The sequence below is a fragment of the Thunnus albacares genome, chromosome 16, assembly GCF_914725855.1.
Source record: "Thunnus albacares chromosome 16, fThuAlb1.1, whole genome shotgun sequence".
Taxonomy (NCBI): domain Eukaryota; kingdom Metazoa; phylum Chordata; class Actinopteri; order Scombriformes; family Scombridae; genus Thunnus; species Thunnus albacares.
In genome coordinates this window covers 8,697,395-8,717,937 of record NC_058121.1, presented here as the reverse complement: position 1 = coordinate 8,717,937, position 20,543 = coordinate 8,697,395, and the positions used below count along the sequence as shown (strand labels likewise).

At 37.6% G+C, this 20,543-nt stretch overlaps 2 protein-coding genes across 2 annotated transcripts; both read left to right on the top strand.

Annotated features, from left to right (window-relative positions):
• Positions 1-5,678, top strand: akirin2 (akirin 2). Its single transcript, XM_044329605.1, has 5 exons — positions 1-524; positions 1,663-1,797; positions 2,664-2,813; positions 2,907-2,978; positions 4,698-5,678. The coding sequence occupies exons 1-5, from the start codon at positions 353-355 to the stop codon at positions 4,706-4,708; spliced, it is 540 nt and encodes a 179-aa protein (XP_044185540.1). The 5' UTR covers positions 1-352; the 3' UTR covers positions 4,709-5,678.
• Positions 5,679-6,955: 1,277 nt separating this feature from the next.
• On the top strand, positions 6,956-20,065 carry rars2 (arginyl-tRNA synthetase 2, mitochondrial). Its single transcript, XM_044329953.1, has 20 exons — positions 6,956-7,135; positions 7,297-7,370; positions 7,482-7,584; positions 8,749-8,832; positions 8,918-9,018; positions 9,120-9,175; positions 9,252-9,335; positions 9,443-9,519; positions 10,527-10,685; positions 12,210-12,316; positions 13,189-13,284; positions 13,533-13,593; positions 14,465-14,541; positions 15,392-15,516; positions 16,501-16,568; positions 16,722-16,831; positions 17,681-17,776; positions 17,935-18,009; positions 18,195-18,258; positions 19,873-20,065. The coding sequence occupies exons 1-20, from the start codon at positions 7,100-7,102 to the stop codon at positions 19,957-19,959; spliced, it is 1,740 nt and encodes a 579-aa protein (XP_044185888.1). The 5' UTR covers positions 6,956-7,099; the 3' UTR covers positions 19,960-20,065.
• Positions 20,066-20,543: the final 478 nt, after the last annotated feature.

Sequence of the window (20,543 nt, the reverse complement as noted above, 5' to 3'; positions counted from 1 at the left end):
TTAGCGACAAAATAGAACAGAATAGAAGGTAAGCTAGTGAGCCGTTAAAGGTACTCGGAACAAGTTCGGCGAAATCTGTAATCATCAGACTTTACGCCACATTTAACCTAAATTATTTTATCCAGTTTATCTCAAGATCTCTTTGGTAACTTTAACTTTTTGCGATTTACCAGCAGAAGATAACGAGAGACGAAAAAAGTGCGTATTTGTCTTCAGTCCGGAGTCGCCGACCCAACCTAGATAACGTTAGCTAGCAGTAGTAGCGCAGACCGGGGCCCAGGCCGGCGACTTCCCCCAGATAACACGGACTTTTATGTTTTATAGTTTAGCTTTATAGACACGTTTCAGCGCGATGGCTTGTGGAGCTACTCTGAAAAGGACTCTGGATTTTGACCCGTTAATGAGCTCGGCTTCCCCGAAAAGAAGGAGGTGCGCCCCGGTCATGTCTCCGGTCTCTTCACCGCAGAAATATCTGCGTATGGAGCCCTCACCTTTCGGGGAGGTGTCGTCCAGGCTCACCACAGGTAGGAATTTAAGGTCACAGATTAGGCCTGTATATAAATATATATGTCTTAAATCTGTAACGTTAGTTGATTGTATTAAAACCCAACACAAGTACAAACCGGGCTACGATTAGTAGCAGCGTAGTGCTGGTGTTAATAGTTGTATCCAGAGTGGAAGAAGTAGGCTACTTAGATCCTTTACTTGAGTAAAAGTACAAAAACAGCATTGTAAAAATACTTCATTACAAGTAAAGGTCCTGTATGAAAAATCCTACTCAAGTACAAGTACATATGTATAAATACCAGAATGGTTTGGTCCCTCTGACTGATATATTATTATTATATATGACATCATTAGATTATTAATACTGAAGTATCAGTGTTAGAGCAGCATGTTACTGTTGTAGCTGCTGGAGGTGGAGCTAGTTTCAACTACTTTATATACAGTTAGCTAGTTTACTCCAGTGGTTCCCAACCTAGGGGTCGGGCCCCTCCAATGGGTCACCAGATAAATCTGAGGGGTTGTGAGATGATTAATGTTAGAGGAAAGAAGAAAAAACAAAGTTCTTATACACAAATCTGCTTTCAGTCCCCGACTACACACTGCTTTTAAGACATCAAAAGCCAAAAAGGTTGGAAACCACTGGTTTCATCTTTAACAATGTGTTGCATTTTAAAAGCTTGTTATATTATCCATTGTGACAAATCTTCATCTGAAAATCTGTGAGGTTGAATGAATGTTATTAATGTTAATCCTCTCTTACAGAAAACGCATGTAAAGGAACAAATGTGACTTATTGTCCATTTGTAAATTCAGCATACCTTAATTCAATGTGTAGCAGTTTTTCTAAATGAAACTTTGTTAATAAGAATTAGTTTACCCTGGACTGGGGAAGTGCTGTACATTGGTATGATGGCAGGAAACATTCCTTCAAAGTTTGTGTTGCTGTGTTTAATTAAAGACTGGTTGTGCTGCTTGCTATATTGGATGCTCACTGAATTGGAAAATGATTCATAGTCTCATTGAATATCTGAAGTCATCTCAAGGGCCACTTGAAATGATCAAATCTGAATTGTGCAGCAGCTTTGTCTGCATACAAGTGAAGCATCTTTGTGTGAAGATGTCAGTTATATTGTGAAATGTTTTTCTTTGTTTCAGAGCAAATTCTACACAACATCAAACAGGAGTACAAGCGGCTGCAGAAACGACGACACCTGGACAGTGCTTTCCAGCAGGCTGACGGCTGCTGTCCTCTTGACCTGCCGAACATACACACTGGCTCTGCTTTACCAGGTAGCTACAAACGCTACATCTTAATGAGGATATTGATATTGATATATCAGTCTCCCGTTTGAGCTGAGAGGGTGAAAAGTAATGTAAACATTGTCTACCATTATTTAGAACAAAGGTGTGCAACCATGAGCCACAGAATTGTAGTTTATATAACAATTATTTCACAGATCAGCTCACCCAACCACTACTTTACAGTGACCATTTGATGTAGTTTTATTTAGGATAAGATAGAGAGAGAGTGCTTTATTAATCCCAAAGGGAATTTAAAGGGTTAGGATTAGGGTTAAATCAGCCACTTGACAGAAATCAAAATACAAAAACAATGAAGTAGGCAAAAGAAACAAATGCAATTTAAAACATAAGTGTTGATGTATTTCAGTCTGAGTAGTAAGTGATTTAAAAAAAGATGAAAATCACAAATTTACATAAACATTTAGCAAGTCAAGATGTTTTTTAAGGGTCATGGGAAATCCCAGAGCCGTAGCCAGCTCCCTCAGATCAAGGATAGTAACTCCACTCTGGGGGGAAAAATGGACTGACACACTTATAGGAAAGGAAGTGTTAAGACTTCCCGGGATTGCAGGGGATTCCCTCCTGTGTGGAATGAAGAGTTTAGGGCTCTAGTAGAGCAGAGTCCGGTTTTCCAGTATTTATCTGTAACGTGATCCTTGCTTTCACACTAAAGTTCCCCAGATGAAGATTGGCAATGGCACGTACACACGATACACATTTGTTGCCCATATACATGCATCCATACCTGACATTAAAGTAGGGAGATATCAATGTAAAATCTTTTGTGATATGAGACTGACCAACTAGCAGTGCTGTTTCAGTATTCAAAGTCATATCCCTTGTATTCATGGCAGGTACGTCCTCGGGTGCCTCATCCCCCACCAGGAAAGAGCAGCCGTTATTTTCCCTCAGACAGGTCGGGATGATCTGTGAAAGACTACTGAAAGAGCGAGAGGACAAAATCCGTGAGGAGTACGATGAGATACTGACAACAAAGCTCGCAGGTATGACTTTTATTTTTAAATGCATAGAAAATAATTACCCCAAGTAGTGAGTAATCCATACTAAGTACCGATAAATGTTTATTCTTCCAACAGAGCAGTACGATGCATTTGTCAAGTTCACACATGATCAACTGATGCGACGGTTCGGGGAGCAGCCTGCAAGCTGTAAGTATAATTATTATTGTCAAGCATGTGGTCAAACGGTCTCCATAAACTTTTTATTGATTAACAGTCTGTTAATAATGAATTACGAACTTCTGCTGAACAAACAAAGCTCAGACAAACAAAGCAAAACAAAAATGTAGGAATAGGGTCTGATTCTGAGAACAATTTCTGATTTTAGAATCAGTTTCTAAATTCGTTTGTAAAAAACAAAAACATTGGTTATGAAATGTTTTTTGATTTCTGAAAGCAAAGTTTGGTCCTACTGCTGTTATGTCTACATTACCAGTTATGCACATGCATTGCGTATATATTTTGTACAGCTTAAAAGTGTGGCTAAACTTTCTAAAAGACAGTAGTTGTAAAGTGAAATGTCATCATGCAAGAGAGGAGACTTAACTGTGGCAACAAAGTATTTGCTGCAGCATGCAGCAATGCCCAACTATCAGCTTATGCTTAGTTTTAATGAAAACCTCATTCTAGGGTTAACATTTCACTCAGTGTTTTATAGTCACTTATAAAACCAGTATTTTTCCCTCTGCGGTGAATCCAAGTGGTCCGGCTTTTACCTCATTCTTTACTTTTTATAAATCAGTGAAGATTGAGATGCACAAAATGTGATTTTGCTAACACATAATATAAAACAAACAGTAAAAATATTCTACAAGTATGAAAATAGTGGATATTGTGTCAGGCAGATATTCATGTGGACACTTGCTGAAAATGTTACTCTGGAGTAGAGCTGCAACAATTGGTTGATTCATTGATTAGTTGCCAACCATTAAATTAATCGCCAACTGTATTGATAATCAATTAATTGTCTACAGTCATTCTTTAAGAAAAAAATGTCCAAATTCTCTGGTTCCAGCTTCTCAAATGTGTATATTTTCTGATTTCTTACGTCCTCTATTATAGTAAACTGATTATCTTTCGGTTGTGGACTGTTTACCAGAAAGAAACAAGACATTTGAGGTCGTCATCTCGGGCTTTGGGAAACAGTGATCGAATTTTTTTTTCACCATTTTCTGACATTTTATAGACCAAACAACTAATAAATGAATCAAGAAAGTTATCACCAGATTAATCAATAATGAAAATAATCATTTCACTCGGTTTTTATGGTCAGTAATAAAACCAGTATTTTCAGGAAACGTACAAACCACTCAAATGTTTGTTTTGCATAATACTATTACATTTAAATACTGTTCAAAGTTTAAGACGGTTCACTGTAAATCACTAAATGCAGCTTAGTGTCTCTTAGATTTTATGCACACATTCATATTTTTAGTCAAGTCATGAATTTTTCTCAATGAAATTGGCCGATTGATTTCTGGGGTGCAAGAACTTTGTAATAAATGTTATCTGCTGGGTGTTAACAGTTAAATTTTTAAAAGGCAGAGAAATGTAAATGCACACAGACCATAATAAAAGTTATACTGGGCTCTTACAGGCCACTTGTGGTTAAACAAAATCAAACTGCTGATGAAGGCAGGAGTGCTGCTCTGTGTACATGGTTTCCTCTGAAAATGACGATAATCACAGTAATAACGGAAATGAATACGGTTGGTGGTATAGATGTCGTGAGCACGCTTAACCACAGTGTATATAGTAGAAAGGGTATGCCTTTACTCTTTACTCTAGAGGCTTGATGGTGAGATGAACCAGTTTCTAAAATGTGTGTTCATGCTCCTTTTACCATGTATCCTCTTTTCCCCTCCACAGATGTTTCTTGAGTGTCTGCGTTTTGATCTGGGGGAAAACCGTTTGCTGCAAGCAACTCCAGGGACTCTGTGGGTCTAGTTGGACTTTCTCCTAGCTGTGCCATATCGCCTCTATGTGGACTCACTGCCTCAGGCTTCAGTCAGTGGCATCCACGTTTGCTGTTGCTACCAGAGTTAGGAGGGCTTCCTGCTGCCAACATGTTCGAGGACTCTCTGTGACTCTACCAGTGGCCTCTTAACTGCCGCGTCAATATTTATTTGGCTTTGTTCTGACGCCTTCGTAAAAGGCTGACTGCCACCATACTCTTGGCTTTTTGATTTTTATTTTATTTTTTTTGTCAAATTTAGTTATTTCACAGAGAAGATGTTAGTTGTGCAGCTCCTCCTATATGTACATTTTTTAAAAAGGGATTGAACATTGACGAGTTGGACAAACTAAGAAGTCTTCAGACTGGAGTCCAGAAACGGACGTCTTGGCTTTTTTCAGCAATGTTTTAAACCGTACTGGCAATTACTGCTATTACATTTGTATACACTGTATTTTTTATTTTTTGCGTTCATTGTACCAAAACTTCATAATTTTATTTGCTGTAGGTATAAAGGGGCTTTGAAGAAAAAAAAAAAAAAGCTGATGAATAAAGTGTTTACACAAATGTTGTGGCTTTATATTTCCGTTTGAAATGGTTTTTCAGTTTGTGACGACTGTTTGAGTCAGATGGCAACATCTTTTAAAGAGTCAGTTACATTACAAAAAGTTTCAGTTTTATTTGTAGTGTTTTATGATGGATTACCACTCAGACTCGGGCTGCCACCACAATGTAATGGGGGTGACGGGGATTTACGTGGTTTGTGGTGTTCACAAGGAAAAAATGGTAATTGAATAACCCAGGAATGCTGTCCCCATTTTTATGGACTTTACTGTTAACAATTATTTTGATTGTCTTCCTAAGAAAATTGTTCCAATAAAAATGAACTTTTTCTAGCTCCAGTCTGCTGTTTTATACATACAGTCATCTGACTTCACTGTGGAGCAAGCAGTTTAATTCAAAATAATCTGCATAAAGTATCATTTCATTTATTAAAAGGGAAATTTTATATTTTGGGATCAAAGGAATATTTAACAAAATAAGCATGAGGTGTAACATTGACAACATTTCAGGTCAGCTTTTGACTTAAAATCCAGGCTTCTTTGAAAACTATAAAAAGCACCTGATTCTTCTTACTGCCTTTTCCCTCCAGCTGACAAATACCTGAGCAATGAATGTACCGCTGGCACCTGCTGACCCACCAATCACCATATTGGACCAAAAGACTGGTAGTTGTCTCATTCATACATGTATAGCACACACTGCCAGTTTTGTGACTCCAGGATTAATTTTTTTTAACTTTGATTAATTGCTTTATATTCTAATAGAAAATAGAAAGATGCTGCATAATAAACAACTTACAGCTTTTTCAGGGCCCCAAAACCCAAGGAGTCTCAGCCACTTGTGTTATTTATCCTGTTGTTAAAGGACAGGTTCACAATTTTTCAAGTGTGTCTTAAAACAACAGTCAGGTGTCCATATGAACACTGAAAGAGGTTTTCTTGCTGTAATCATTCCTCCTGTTCATACTGGTGATTCAAAGATCCTCTTCAAATGTGCTTTCAATGTAAATGATGGGGGCCAAAATCCATAGTGTGTCCACGCAATCATTTTGTGTCCAAAAATGCATTTAAAAGTTGATGTGAAGCTTATATTAGGCTTCAGCAGTCTCAGTTAGTCACACCAAGTGGATATCTGCCACATTTACAGTCTTTTTTGCATCAAAATCCCTCTGTGTTTCTTTGGACAGTGTTTCCCTGTTGAGCTGTGGTGGAAGTATAGTAACAAAAAGAGGAACTTTGGCACTAAAAAGACTGTAATATTGAAAGATATCTACTTGATTTGATTTGACTCATTTGGATGCTGAAGCTTCATATTAGCTTCAGATAAACTTTTACATACATTTTTGCACAGAGGGAGGTTTGTGGATGGTGCCCATCACTTACACTGTAAGTGCATTATGAAGGGATCTTCTAATGGTCAGTATGAGCAGGAGGAATGATTACAGCATTTCAATGTTAATTTGGGCTCCTGACTGTTGTTTTAAGACAAGACTTGAAAAATTGTGAACCTGTCCTTTAAGTGTCCGGATGGAGAAAATCTACCGACTGTCGGGAGCAGCGGAGAAAATAATCGAACACACCTTTTCTATTGTCTGACGTCGTTGGAAAGCGAAGCCTGTGATTGGACGAGCTGAGAGGAAGCGGTGGAAGTCCAGTTAGCTACAGTGTCAATGTGAATGTGAACGCATCATGTGCAGAATTATCTAATTTTACATTAATGTCATAATTAAATTGTGTTCGCACGTGCAGGAAACATGGCGTGTTTCTTTAGAAGAAGAATAGCAACGAAGGTAATGAAGCAAGAAGTCTTAAAAATGGCTGCTAATGCTAAACTTTGAAGCATGCTTTGACCCTGGAGCAAATCAAAATAAGAGAGGCAGGATTGTATTCAGCTGTATTCAGGCTTACTTACCTCATATTAATGTGTACTGAAATGTGTTTTGTTGTGCAGCTGGGCAGGACGCTGCAGCAGTCTGAGGAAGCCTTCATACCAGCTCTGTCAGCAGCACCTGTCTTTAAGAAACAGTTGAGTGTGTTTGTGTTACTCATATTAATCCTGTCAGTGTTGTGTTTAATGAGATACTCCACCCCTGCCTGACCTTTAAGCCCTTTTTTTCCCCTAATTGTTCTCCTCAGGCAAACTGCTGACTTCAAACTGTCGCTCAGCACGTTACGAGTCAGTGGCATTTTACCATCCAGTGGAGACATCCAGCTGCAAACAGAAGACTTGGCCACTCGGGTATGATTAAAGGCTATAACAAATATACTACGTTTGCAAATTTTGTCCTGTTGTCACATTGTTCAAAAGTCTCTCAAGCTTTATTTCATCTGGAAGCAAAATCACTGAAAAGGTATAGTAATCCAACAGTACTTTTGTGTAGTTTTGGGACTATTTTCAGTGATTTAAGTTTGGCTGCTTATCTTAGATTAAGGGAAATGTAAATGCAACAGCATTCAATGATATTTTAGGCAATAAAGTCCTCTTGGGAAGTTCCTTTCCTGTTAGGAGGATATATTAGCACACAAAGCAAGGTCCATAAAGAAATGTTTTTCCTATTTTTTGCAGTATATTTTTAGTGAAAGAGAGTTAAATACATGAAGAGCAATTCCACAAAGAAAACGCTTCCCTGTTCTCTTTCTAAAGAAGCCCTCTCCAAATTGCTTGTTTTGACTGACCAACAGTCCAAACTCCAAACAAAATCAGATTTACTAGGACAAAGAAAAGAAAAGCTGCGTATCGTCACATTTGAGAAGCTAAAACAAGGAAATATTTTATATATTTTGCTTGAAAACTAACTGAATTCATCAGTTAACAAAATAGTTAAATAAACAAATTTGTAGGGAGCAAACAACTAATCTATGAATCAAGAGACCAGTCAGTACTGAAAATAAAGACAAAGTGCTGCTTCAAGAGATATTTTTCTGAGTTTGGTGTGGAAGAACTTGACTGGCCCGCAAAGAGCTGTGATCTCAACCCCATCAAACACCTTCAGGATGAACTGAAACACAGACTGTGAGTCATCATATCACCCAACATCAGTGTGACCTCATGACGATTTTGTGTCTGAATGAGAGCAAATATCTGCAGCCAGGTTTCAAAATCTTGTGGAAAGCCTGGAACCAGAAGAGTAGAGGGTCTTAGACCAGTAGATTACTGATTTTTACAGATTAGATGGGCAGCAGTCACTGTATATAGACTATGTTTGGTTGTCTATATAAATTGTATATTTCAGTTCAGTTCAGTGCAAGCAAGTTTGCAAATTTATAAATACACACACACATATTATGTAGATGCTCTGTATATTTAATATTATCCTGAATTTAAACACACACATGGCTTGTAAAATTTGACCCATAACATATAACATTGTTTTTGATTTGTAGTCCATTTTTTATTTTTCAGTTGAAGCAGGACAGTGTGGTGGAAGACATATCTGCTGGATGTGGAGTGATCAACTTCAGAGTTAATCGCACACTTCTTGCGCAGGTTTGTTTTTTCTTTCACAGTGATGAAAACAATAGTTTCAACTGTCTTTGCTGTTGTAATCATCTGTTTCCTATGTCTGTTCCAGAAAATATTGGAGCCATTTGGAAACGGAGAGGATGACAAATTTGGGTTAAATAGTGAACTTTTTAATAACCTCAAGAGAGGAACAACGTTAGTGGAGTACAGGTATGTTTGACAAGTGTTTGTATATATTCTTAAACACTGCATGAAAGATCTTACCCTTATAAATTGTTATCAGACATGATTAATGTGTTTATATATTGCAGCTCTCCAAATATCGCCAAAAAATTTCATGCTGGACACTTGCGATCTACAATTATTGGTGAGTTTTGGCTTTGATTTTAAATTGGTGATAAATTCACATCATCTGGACTAAAACATGTCAACTCTGTCTCCAGGTAACTTCATTGCTAACCTAAAACAGACCCTAGGAAACAATGTTATTCGTATGAACTACCTCGGTGACTGGGGTATGCAGTTCGGTGAGTGAATAATGGAAACATGTTATTGTGTAAAACATTCAAATCTGGTTTCATAAAATTTAGGGAATTTTTTTTTTTGTCTTTTTCTTTCCTTTTTGGGGTCTCAGGTTTGCTGGGAGCTGGATTCAGTCAGTTTGGATCTCAGGAGAAGTTGAAACAGAATCCCTTACAGCATTTGTTTGAGGTGAGTTTGCCTGTTTGGACAAAGAAAGATAGACAGCCACCAACTCTAACCACAGCGAGCTGTGATGAGGTGAACCGCCATCTCAACCATCAACAATTTCATTCATTGAGTTAAGAGTTTTGGTGGTTCAAGGTATAAATGCTGTAAAATGTCTATGGACCAGTTCATTGGAAGTAACAGGTGTACTTCTCCTGCATTGGGTGCTCTCAGAAATAAACAGCAATGTGTGTATCCTCCAAAATACTATATGAAAAGTGCCATAAATGCTTCAGATCATACTATAGACAGTTTGTCAACTGCAATGCTGCCTATGTAATTTATATGTTAACCTGCCTTTGTTCAAACATGTATGTTGATCAAACAAATAGAAAACTTTGAATTTCAGAGCACAAAACTGCAAAAAGAACCAAAAACACAGAGCATGCTGTGGCTTAACACCATATGGAAGCGAACAATGATTGATCTTCCACTTTGCTGTTTGTTGGCCTTGAACAGATGTCACTGATTTGTGGTGGAGACCTCTGGAAATTTCTGTCTCAAAGAGAAATGTTGTGGATTGGCAATGGTCCCACATGGTTTAAATGACTCTTGTTTAACATTTTTTGTAATGTTATGTTTATGTCTTTTCGAAACTGTTACTTCGGGGCATTGCATTATGGTTAATGGGATATCATTATCAGTGTGGAACTTGTGTTTTTGTGTCTGTGTATGTGTCTTTTTAATTCTTTTACATTTTTTAATTGAAATTGTTTTGTGGTGATTGGTGATCACATGATGTATCCTTTAAAAACTTACTGCTGTTATAGATGCTCTGATGAAGGCTTCATGCTGCAAAGGCGTCTGCAGATTTGTCAGCTTAAATTTGCCCAAAAGATCAACACATCAGGGGATAATTTTGCTGTTTTTCCCCTGGAGTGCCTCCTTTTCTGGCTATACTTTGGGGAAATACAAACATTACTGTGGCAGTATGTGGTGTACAGTATATTTCATATGTTTGTGTCTTGCAGGTTTATGTTCAAGTGAACAAGGAGGCAGAACACAATGAGGATATGAGGCTGGCTGCCAGAGACTTCTTTAGACAGCTGGAACAACATGAGAGCCAGGCAGTGTCGTTATGGCAACAGTTCAGGGAGATCACCGTAGACGAGTATCAACACGTTTACAAGGTACAGCCAGTAGGACTGAGCAGCATGACAGAATGACCAGGGGTGTATTTCAGAGAGCAGGTTTAGTGAAAACTCTTGAGTTTGTTCACCCTGAGATGAGGGAGATGTTTTCAGTTCTAGAAAGAGAGGTAACTTAAACTCTGGGTCAGTTACCACGGTAACTGACTCTGTGAACCTAACCTCCTCGCAGGCAGGTTATCTTCAACAAACCCTGAGTTTCTGTCTGTCTCCTCCCTCCTGCAGAGCCAGACACGCTGTTTCATTTCCTCGTTCATTCAGTCCGTATCAAAGTGCGTATTGAAGCACGTTCATTAGTGGGGGTTTACTGTCTGTCAGAATCAAAATCCTGGTTGTTACACAAGGACTATTTAAAGTTATCGCTTTAATGCACATCAGTCATTTCTTTGAACAGCGGTTTTTGCCTTCACATTCAAATATCAGCGTGAATTCAGCCTCAGCTCAGAATAAAACCTCTGCATGTCCTTCTGTTATAACACTGTGTCAGTTTGTTAGAGCAGCTCCTGCACTGAAATCTTTATTGCACATAATGTTTAATCTCAGTTTAAAATGAAAAAAATCGGTATGAAGCTTTAGACATATAACATCAATAATAATCATCTCTGTCACTCGTGATGTGATTGGTCGCACTGATGGAACATCATTCCCATAATATTGGAGATTATATGTTAATATTTGTGCAGCTGCAGAATGTAGTTTGTAGTCTTGAGATGTTTTAACAGCATTTCAGTGACAATGTTTAAATTTACTACGTTTGTTGAAGTAGTTGAAATAAAGTCACTGAATGCTGTTGAGCCGAGATACAAACAGACGTTTAAAAATTTACTGTTTTAACCTCGTCGCCTTTTCAAGTGCAAATCACCAAACACAATATTAGTGGATCAGATTGTGAACTTACAGTCATGTCTCTATGTCTTATCTGTTTGATTTATATATTTTTTAAACCTTCAACTGTATGTTTTTCATCTTCAGTTGCCTCCCATCAGATTGAAGCTGAATAAATATATTTAAATGTAATGTAGCTGCAGCCTGACACACAGTCAGATTCCACTTTATCATCAATTAAGTAAACATAAGTCTTGTAAATGATTAATTAAACACTGAATAAAACGTTATTGTATTAACTTATTGACACTTTTTTTTAAAGATAAATATGCACAGTCCACATACACATGCATTAATGTTTCTATGTCCACTGGATTAAAATGGAGCCTCTGCCTTTTATTTACCTGTTGCCATGGTGAATCGTAGTATCAGAGCACCATTGATGATGATCCACCACACAAGCTTAACCCAGAGTGAACATACTCAACTCAACAGTTGATTGAATGATCTCTGATCAGCTGTTCTCGAACCAAATACTCAGAGTTTTTCATCTCAGCGTTCATCAACTCACAGTTCAGAGTTTGTTAAACCTGCTTTCTGGAACAGACTCCAGTACACTCCATGGTCACAAGTTAAAATGTACACATGCATGATATTTAATTTCATATCTTTCATTGTCAGCGGTTAGGGATCCACTTTGATATTTACTCCGGGGAGTCCTTTCACCAAGACCAAGCCCAGGAGGTGGTGCAGCAGCTGCAGAGCCGAGGCCTGTTGAAAACCTCTGAGTATGTGACAGTATGTGATGCCTTTGATCAGTAACGAACAGAAAGTAAGCATCAATGTGTTAAGAGGCTGACAGATCATGTTTTATTTACCAGGTTGCCACTAGAGTCAGACAGATCAAATAATTGGACAATATGAACTTAATGAGAAATATTAATGTTTAGTCGACTGTCATTGATTGACATCTTCGAGAAAAATAATGAGAACCAGAACACACACAAAACACAGAACCATCTGTGTTTTTGTTATTGATTTATTTTGAGAAGGCAGGTAATATAAGAATATGGTTGGTTTGAAATCTTGTGTTAGAAGTGAACACTGAAGTGATTGATAAACTAACAGTGGAATGAAATAAACCAGTCAGGCTGTTATTAATGGCCAATTTGATCTTATCTCAACTAACTGCAGTACAAAAATACCAAAAATATGTTAGAGGTATTTTAGAAACTGTGTCATGTATATGGTTTGTCCATCAGAGATCACTGACACGTTTATTTTTAAACTTCTACTGTAAGTGTCTCACTCAGTATTTATCTTGGTCACAGTTCTCAAAAAAATTGAGCAATTAAAAATGTATTAATGTAATATTGGTTGATTATATAATTGTCAGATTTTTTTTAATGCATACCAATACTGGGATCAGACTTAAAAAGCAGTGTCGCTTCAGTATTATGATGTCCATGTGTTGTAAAATAAGAAGATTTTACTTTTTTCTATTAATTTGATGACTTTTATCGTTTTGTGAAGATCTTCATGTTGACATTATGCAGAATGAATTTAGTGAATTCTCTTTCACTGCAGTTGACATTGATGTATGATTACATGAATGAAACCCTACAGGGACTGGATTTTATAGAAGTTGTCGTGTTTACAGGAAGGGGACTGGTGTAGTGGATCTCTCTCCCACTGGAGACATGAGCAGCATCTGCACAGTGCTGCGCAGTGACGGCACAACTCTCTACATCACCAGGTAAATATAGTCACATATATGGTCATTTTAAATGAGCACGAATGTAGAATTTTAAGTCCGGCTATAAGTTATAAGTTTCCTATAAGTTGTGCAGGCCTGGAGAAAAGGTACTGAAACAGTCCACAGGTTGTAACGTGACTGAAATCTTAAACAGCTCATTCTGAAAGAAAAAAATTAAGCACAGAAAATATTGAATCATCAAATGAATAATTCATAAGACGTTTAGAAATGGATTTTCTTTATTTCAGAGATATTGCTGCAGCCATTGACCGTAGAGAAAAGCACCGTTTTGACGAGATGATTTATGTGGTAAGAACACTGGTGCATTCAAGCTCACTACATTTACCTTTTAACTGTTTCACTGCTGTATTTAAAAGACCTGAAGGAACAATTTGTGCAACTCAACACACAATACAAAACACATTCAATCATCATCAAATTGCCAGTTTCGGCAGTCATAAGTCATTAGTAGATGATGGAATTTTAATGGTGGACCTCCAGTTATCTTCAATATTACAGTTTTCTTCATTCAAATGGTGTTTTTATTACCCATTAGCCATCCATTATACTTTGATGAAGGCCTTGTGTCAGCAGATTTTTTAGTTGTAAATATTTAACAACATAATCAAGACATGAGGTGACTTCTTCACCTTTTTTCCTGCATCAGTTTTAAGGAAAACTAACACAAGTGCACCTGTTCCCTCTAAATTCAAGAGCCGTTCATGTCTTTTTGTAATGCACGCTAACTCAACAGCAATGTATTCACTTTTCATGACTATCATTTAGTGTTACAAAAGGTGATTGTCATTTTTATCCATTTTGTTGATAGCAGAAACAAATACAATACCAGTCAAAGTTTGGACACACTTTCTCATTCAAGTGAATGGGAATGCAAAACATGACAAATATCACAATAGCCACAGACAAAAATGCAAAAAGGACGACTGGATATTTTACCCACAATCTGAAAATAATTTGAATGATTTAAATGTTTGTTTGTGACAGTAAAACCAGTCCATCATAGAGCACAGAGACACACAGTAATCATATATTTTTCCCACTGTGTCATGATGTGTTGATCTCTTACTGCTTGTTTTCTTTTACACACTATACATGCCCTTTATTGTTGCTTTTTTTATCCGTTTGCTGTACAGTAACTGCAGTTGTTTTTCTTTTTAAGACGGACAAAAGTCAAGCAAATCACTTCCACCAGTTGTTCCAGATCCTGCTCGCTTTGGGACATTCTTGGGCTGACAGGTAGCAGGAAAAATACCTGAACTCATCCACACACACACAACAGGTTAAATGACAAGTAAAATGGTAGCAGTGTGTTGTTTTGTAATTGACTTTTCACACTCTTGACATGGAGCTGGAAATCAAGTATGTTTGCAGTCCAATCTCACCTTGCTATCCTATCAGCTGTCTTAATAATTTTAACCAACTCTTATTGGCAACAAATCTTATGTGCAGAGCCAAACCAACAATGAATTGATGTACTTACAAGTATTGTGTGTGTATCCAAAGCCTGATATATCTCAGTCCTCTGTGCCATAGACCTCCGTTGTTGTCCAAAAACTGTTTGGGTACAGTAGTTTGTTTAGAAACGGCTCCAAAGAGTAATACCAATGAGTATCAGTCTCCAGAGAGTAGTTCCTTGTACGGCAGACGACACTGCGAGTGCGGTTCTGTTTACAGACCTTTGCTAGCTTTTTGTGCGACATAACGCAACTTCTTCACTTACTTATACTAAAGTTATTTACAATGTACAATGTAGTAAGTGTCACCCAGTGCAACGGTGTGGCTCATTGATGTGTTTTTGATCGTTTTTGGACAATAATGGAGGTCTACGACACAGAGGAATAAATATATCAGGCTTTGGATGCACACGCAATACTTGTAAGGAGGATCAATTCATTGTTGGTTTGGCTCTGTGCATGTAAAAACATAAATCTCCAGCCATATCCTTTAAAAACAGCGTCAGTAAATCATCTTGGATTTTGCAATACTGTTTGGAATCATCACTCCTCTCAACAGACAGCAGTTTTAATTAGAAACATTTGTCTTCACGCTGCCTCTGGTGTAATGTGAAGTGTTGGCGCTGTTGCAGATGTCAGCACGTGCCCTTCGGCCTGGTGCAGGGCATGAAGACCAGGAGCGGTGAGGTGGTGTTTCTGGAGGACGTGTTGGACGAGGCCCGGGCCAGGATGCTACACAACATGAGCCAGTCAAAAAGTAAAGTCTGTCAAACAGGAAGTTAAGAAGTTATTTAGCATCATGGCTCAGAGCCAAAAATCTGTTTGCATGTGTCCTGGTATTAAGTCTAAACTGATGCGCCGGTGCTCAAACAAATGGTATATGCAATGTAAATATTGAGATAGTGAACTGTATGTATAAAGGTATTACTGTAAAGGTGCTACATGAAGCATTTTGACATCAATAATCATCATTATAGTAACTTTGGCACAGTAATATAGGAATGACATTGACATTTTCTACACTGCATTTTAGTGTCTCTCAGTCTTATTGGTGGTTACAGCTGCTCAAAAATGGACTCAAGGCAATTTCTGTCGATTGATTAATCGACTAACTGTTGTAGCTCTGAGCTGCTCACAGATGAAAATGAAAACTAAATGTTGACGGTGGTGAAACACCTTCAGAAACACATCAGAAAACAAAAAATGGTGGTTACATTTTTGGAAAAACATTTTGCTGACTCTTTGTTAGTTTTTTAGCATTTTTAAGTCCCAGGTCGATTGATTGATATCCCATGGAGGACTTTTTTTTACCATTTCATGTTAGCATAAAACTGTTAAGTATGTTGATTTCTTGTATAATAGCTGCAAAAACAGTTAACTGTAATATAAACTGTAGTATAGTATATACTGTATGTTAGTATGCAGTACGGAACTGGGACACAGACTTAATTTTGACAAAAACAACACCTCCAGCTGAACATGGATACTCCCAGTTGTCTCAACTACAGTGTTATTCAAGATAATTGTTCATTATATTAGGATAATTTTGGTAACGGCTCATATGAAATTCCTGTAACCAGGATATTGACTGACAAGACCACTGTTGTAAAGAGAACAAATGATTGAATGCAAATCAAAATAAGTTGGCACCAACATTACACAGTTCATCTCTTCTATGCATGATGGTGCAAAGGAAAGGACCTGTTGTGGGATTAATTAACTCGTATTTTACACTTTATAGCAACAAAGGAAATGGACAACCCCGAGGACACAGCAGAGAAAGTGGGAATCAGTGCACTAATAGTCCAGGTGAATTATTACAACAAAACAACAGATTTAAACTCTACCTTTGCTCTTCAGTCAAATATTTATCTACAACCCGCCTCATTTCTTGGTTTGTCTGCACAATGCCATGGGAGATTTGAAGCTCCTTCATCATGTCTTTCATTGACTTTGTTTCAGGACTTCAAAGGTCCCCTGCAGTCGGACTATAAGTTCGACTGGGACCGGATGCTGCAGGCTCAGGGAGACACAGGCGTCTTCCTCCAGTACACACACGCTCGACTCTGCAGGTCGGTATTCATCAGCCACTTAAAATAATGAAACATGATAGTAGGAATTCCAGTTGTAGACTATTTTCTTTACTGATTAATCTGCTGATAATTTTTGATTAATTGTTTAGTCCATAAAATGTCAGAAAACAGTGGAAAACATACTTTCACCAATGCTCAATCTCACATCTTCAAATGTGTCGTTCAAGTATTTGACTAATTAACTAATGCTCACTTCAATGTGTTAAGTCAACTGTTGCAAGACGATAATTAGGATTTAACAATTTCCTGCATCAGTCCTGGATCTCAGTGGTGGAGATTCTTTGTTTAATTAAAAAGTAGCAATACCATGTAAGTTAAAAGTACAAAGGTATAAGTAAAAGTAAAAATGCTAAGAACCACTTCTTAGTCTTAGATTATTATATATATATATTGGAATTTTACATGTAAACAGCATTTTAATGTTGTAGATGGTCCAGGTAGAGCTATTTTAACCACTTTAATCATATGTTTTGCCTGTCAAATCTGAATCTTCAAAGCAACAAGAAACTACAGTGCCTCAGAGGTGTACCTAAATACAGTGCTTCAGTCCTGTAACACTACAAATAAGAGTCTGCAGGTTTTTATTTCTAACACCAGCTGATTTCAATTATCAGGTCTTAGTGTTATTGTTTTAGTTTTTGTTTGCATTTAAATCAAACTTAATCAGCTGATAATTCTCAATCGCTCCTGCTGGGATTTTGTCTGTGTTAAGGATAAAAGAGGCACTAAAGAAAAGATATTAGTCTATAAATATACATCTATAAACTGTATATAACACAACCAGCTGACTTATGAAGTTGGTCATTCACATCTTTACTGTTACTGCAGTTTAATGCAGAGGAATGAAGGCATCGAGGCAGTTACGTTCAATCCATCACTTCTACTTGAGCAGACGAGTGTGAGTATTCTGCAGCACCTCCTTCGGTAAGTAAACTGCCCTTTTTAAAACCTGTTATCTTCCAGTTTTTCTGCCTGTTGTCATGCCATGTGTGAGACAATAAAAGAAGCTGTCACACTCTGCCAGTGTTGTGTCAACATCTGCTCCGTATCTTTCAAGAAAACACACTCTTCTTTGTTTGTAGCTATGATGAGGTGTTGTACCAGTCGGCCCAGGATCTGCAACCAAAACATCTCGTCAACTTTTTATTGAAGCTGTGGTAAGGATCAGGGTGTTTGTCTTGGGAGGCTGGGCATTGTGCAGGCAACGCAATATTTAGCTGCTTCTTTACAACCAGTGGAGCTTTAATGATGTCTACATGTCTACAGGCTTTTTGCTTGTAGACATGATAATTAAACTGTGTACTCAAGGGTGCTCATATTCTTCCTCTCCAATATTTTCCAGCCACCTGATCGCCTCAGCACACCGAGAGCTGCCAGTAAGGGGAAGTCCTCAGGATGTTGCACAGGTAGGAAAAACTCCTCTATGTTTTTTTTTTCTTTTAAAAATGCATTACAGCAGATTTTGAGGTGATTGATGTAACACTTTACAATCAGTATATCATTGCTACACTAAAAATAGCAGTCAACCCAACTGGTCAAAGCAGATGGCCGCCCACCAAGAGCCTGGTTCTGCTTGAGGTTTCTACCCGTTAAAGGGGAGTTTTTCCTTACCGCTGTCGCCAAGTGCTGCTCATGGGGGAATTGTTGGGTCTCTGTAAATTAAAGAGTACGGTCTAGACCTGCTCTATGTGAAAAGCTCCCTGAGATGACTTTTGTTGTGATTTGGCGCTATATAAATAAAAATTGATTGATTGATTAAATATATTAGTATAATTACCAAAAACAGACATAATCATCAGTCTGTAAACACAGTTGTTACTTTTGCAATGAATTTAACATTTTGTGCCACAGGTTTGCACTGCTTTACAGCATATATAGACATTGCGCCTCATGCAAGAACATTTTCGTATTCTATCTCCTAAAACTCGTATTTTTTCTGAGGTTTGCTCGATCAAGTCGGATTCCACAAACTCTCTTAACTGCCCGAACTTGTAAATTATGTGCCTGCTTTCAGAAATCAGCAGAGTGGCAGTAGTAAGGGACCCAAAACAATTAGAAAATATTAATCTAGCTGCCAATGATGTGTCATCACAGCAGTGTTATACTGAGACATTAAGTTAAATGCTAAAATATGTCTTTCTAAAGCGAGGCAGAGATATTAGAAAAGAGAATATTATAGCCTACAGCGGTTAATGTTACACTGTCAGCTGCGACAGAGGACTGATGCTGGACAGAGACCTGCAGCTGTCAGAGTGACAGAAATTATCTACCAACTACTGAAATGTAGAAGTTGCTGCAGCAAAATATGACAATAAAATCTAAAAACCCTCTCGGTAAAGTGGCAGACATGATGATGATAATATGGTGAACGGTACATTAATTTTGCATTGTTTGTTTTAGTTGTATGCATATATCTTGTTTTAGTTGATTTCGGTATCATATTGAAACTCTATATTCATCCAGATTAAGAAATTATAATTCTAAATCAGTGTTTTTCCCCTGTGAGGAAAGGCAGAGATTATCTGTTCATGACTTGTATGACGGGTCTGGACTCGTAAATTTAGTTTAATCCTTAGAGAAAATTCTAAGTATGATATAATTGATGAATGCCATAAATTATCTTAAATCGCTCATTCGTGCCTCTTGATCTTGTATGAACGAATCTGTACGATATACTGAAATATACAATGTAGTACAAAGTCAAGAGATTGTGATATGTAACGCAACAAGCTAGTGAAGCTCTGTAAATGGAGCCACCTTCCCATGCATGCATGTTTTTAATAGTTTTTGGACAACAATGAAGTTCTACAGCAGAGGAATATGATATATCAAGCTTTGAATACACACAGAATACTTTACTTTGGATCTATCGCCAGCCATATCCTTCAATGAATTAGTTAATTGTTAATCACCCTGAACATAATTAGTAGATCAGTGTGTTAAACTAATGTGGTTGACTGTTCATGAACTTACAACAATTGAAAAAGCAGCAAAAATGTGAATTTTCTAAATGTCAACAGGCAAGGTTACGACTGTTCAGTGGAGCCTGCTCAGTCCTGGCCAATGGGATGAGGATCCTCGGCATCACACCGGTTCATAAGATGTGAAAGTTACCAAAAGTCTGTCAATACGTGTGTTATTTCACTGATGTTGTTACCATATTGCTGCAGATCATTTGTATTGTAAATAAAGAGCCTTACATTTTAAAAGATACTATCATGCACAGAAGCATCATTACCATTGTCTTAGGCTTCCACTCTGCGACACAGATAGTGATCAGGGATGAACTGTCGTAAATCGAAGCAAGTTACTCCTCAGTGAGTCACCTGGTTTTATATTCACTGTCTTCAACAGTGTAAAACCAGTCATTGTTGTGCCACAGTTGATGTAAACGTCACTGGCTCATTAAATAGTTTCGACCTTTGGAAACTGATGATCTGAGGACTGAAATGCTGGTAATAAATGAGTCAAAGTGGTACTTTTAAGCTTTTGTTCTTTGAGTTTTTGATCAAACACAGGAGACTTTCTGGCATAAAAAAGCTGATCTGCTGAAAATGTGTTGCAGTCCATATGCTGTCCTCAGTTTATTTTGATTATTATAGAGCTGCAACAATTAGTCAATTTGTTGTCAACTATTCAGTTAATCACCAACTATTTTGATACGCGATACATTGTTTGGAGTAATTTTTTA

Coding starts and splice junctions, on each gene's coding strand:
- rars2 (XM_044329953.1), top strand. CDS start 7,100: ATGGCGTGTTTCTTTAGAAGAAGAATAGCAACGAAG. Junction 7,136..7,296: donor GAAGAAGAATAGCAACGAAG/GTAATGAAGCAA, acceptor TTTGTTGTGCAG/CTGGGCAGGACGCTGCAGCA. Junction 16,832..17,680: donor ACACACGCTCGACTCTGCAG/GTCGGTATTCAT, acceptor CTGTTACTGCAG/TTTAATGCAGAGGAATGAAG.
- akirin2 (XM_044329605.1), top strand. CDS start 353: ATGGCTTGTGGAGCTACTCTGAAAAGGACTCTGGATTTTGACCCGTTA. Junction 525..1,662: donor GTCGTCCAGGCTCACCACAG/GTAGGAATTTAA, acceptor TCTTTGTTTCAG/AGCAAATTCTACACAACATC. Junction 1,798..2,663: donor CACTGGCTCTGCTTTACCAG/GTAGCTACAAAC, acceptor TATTCATGGCAG/GTACGTCCTCGGGTGCCTCA.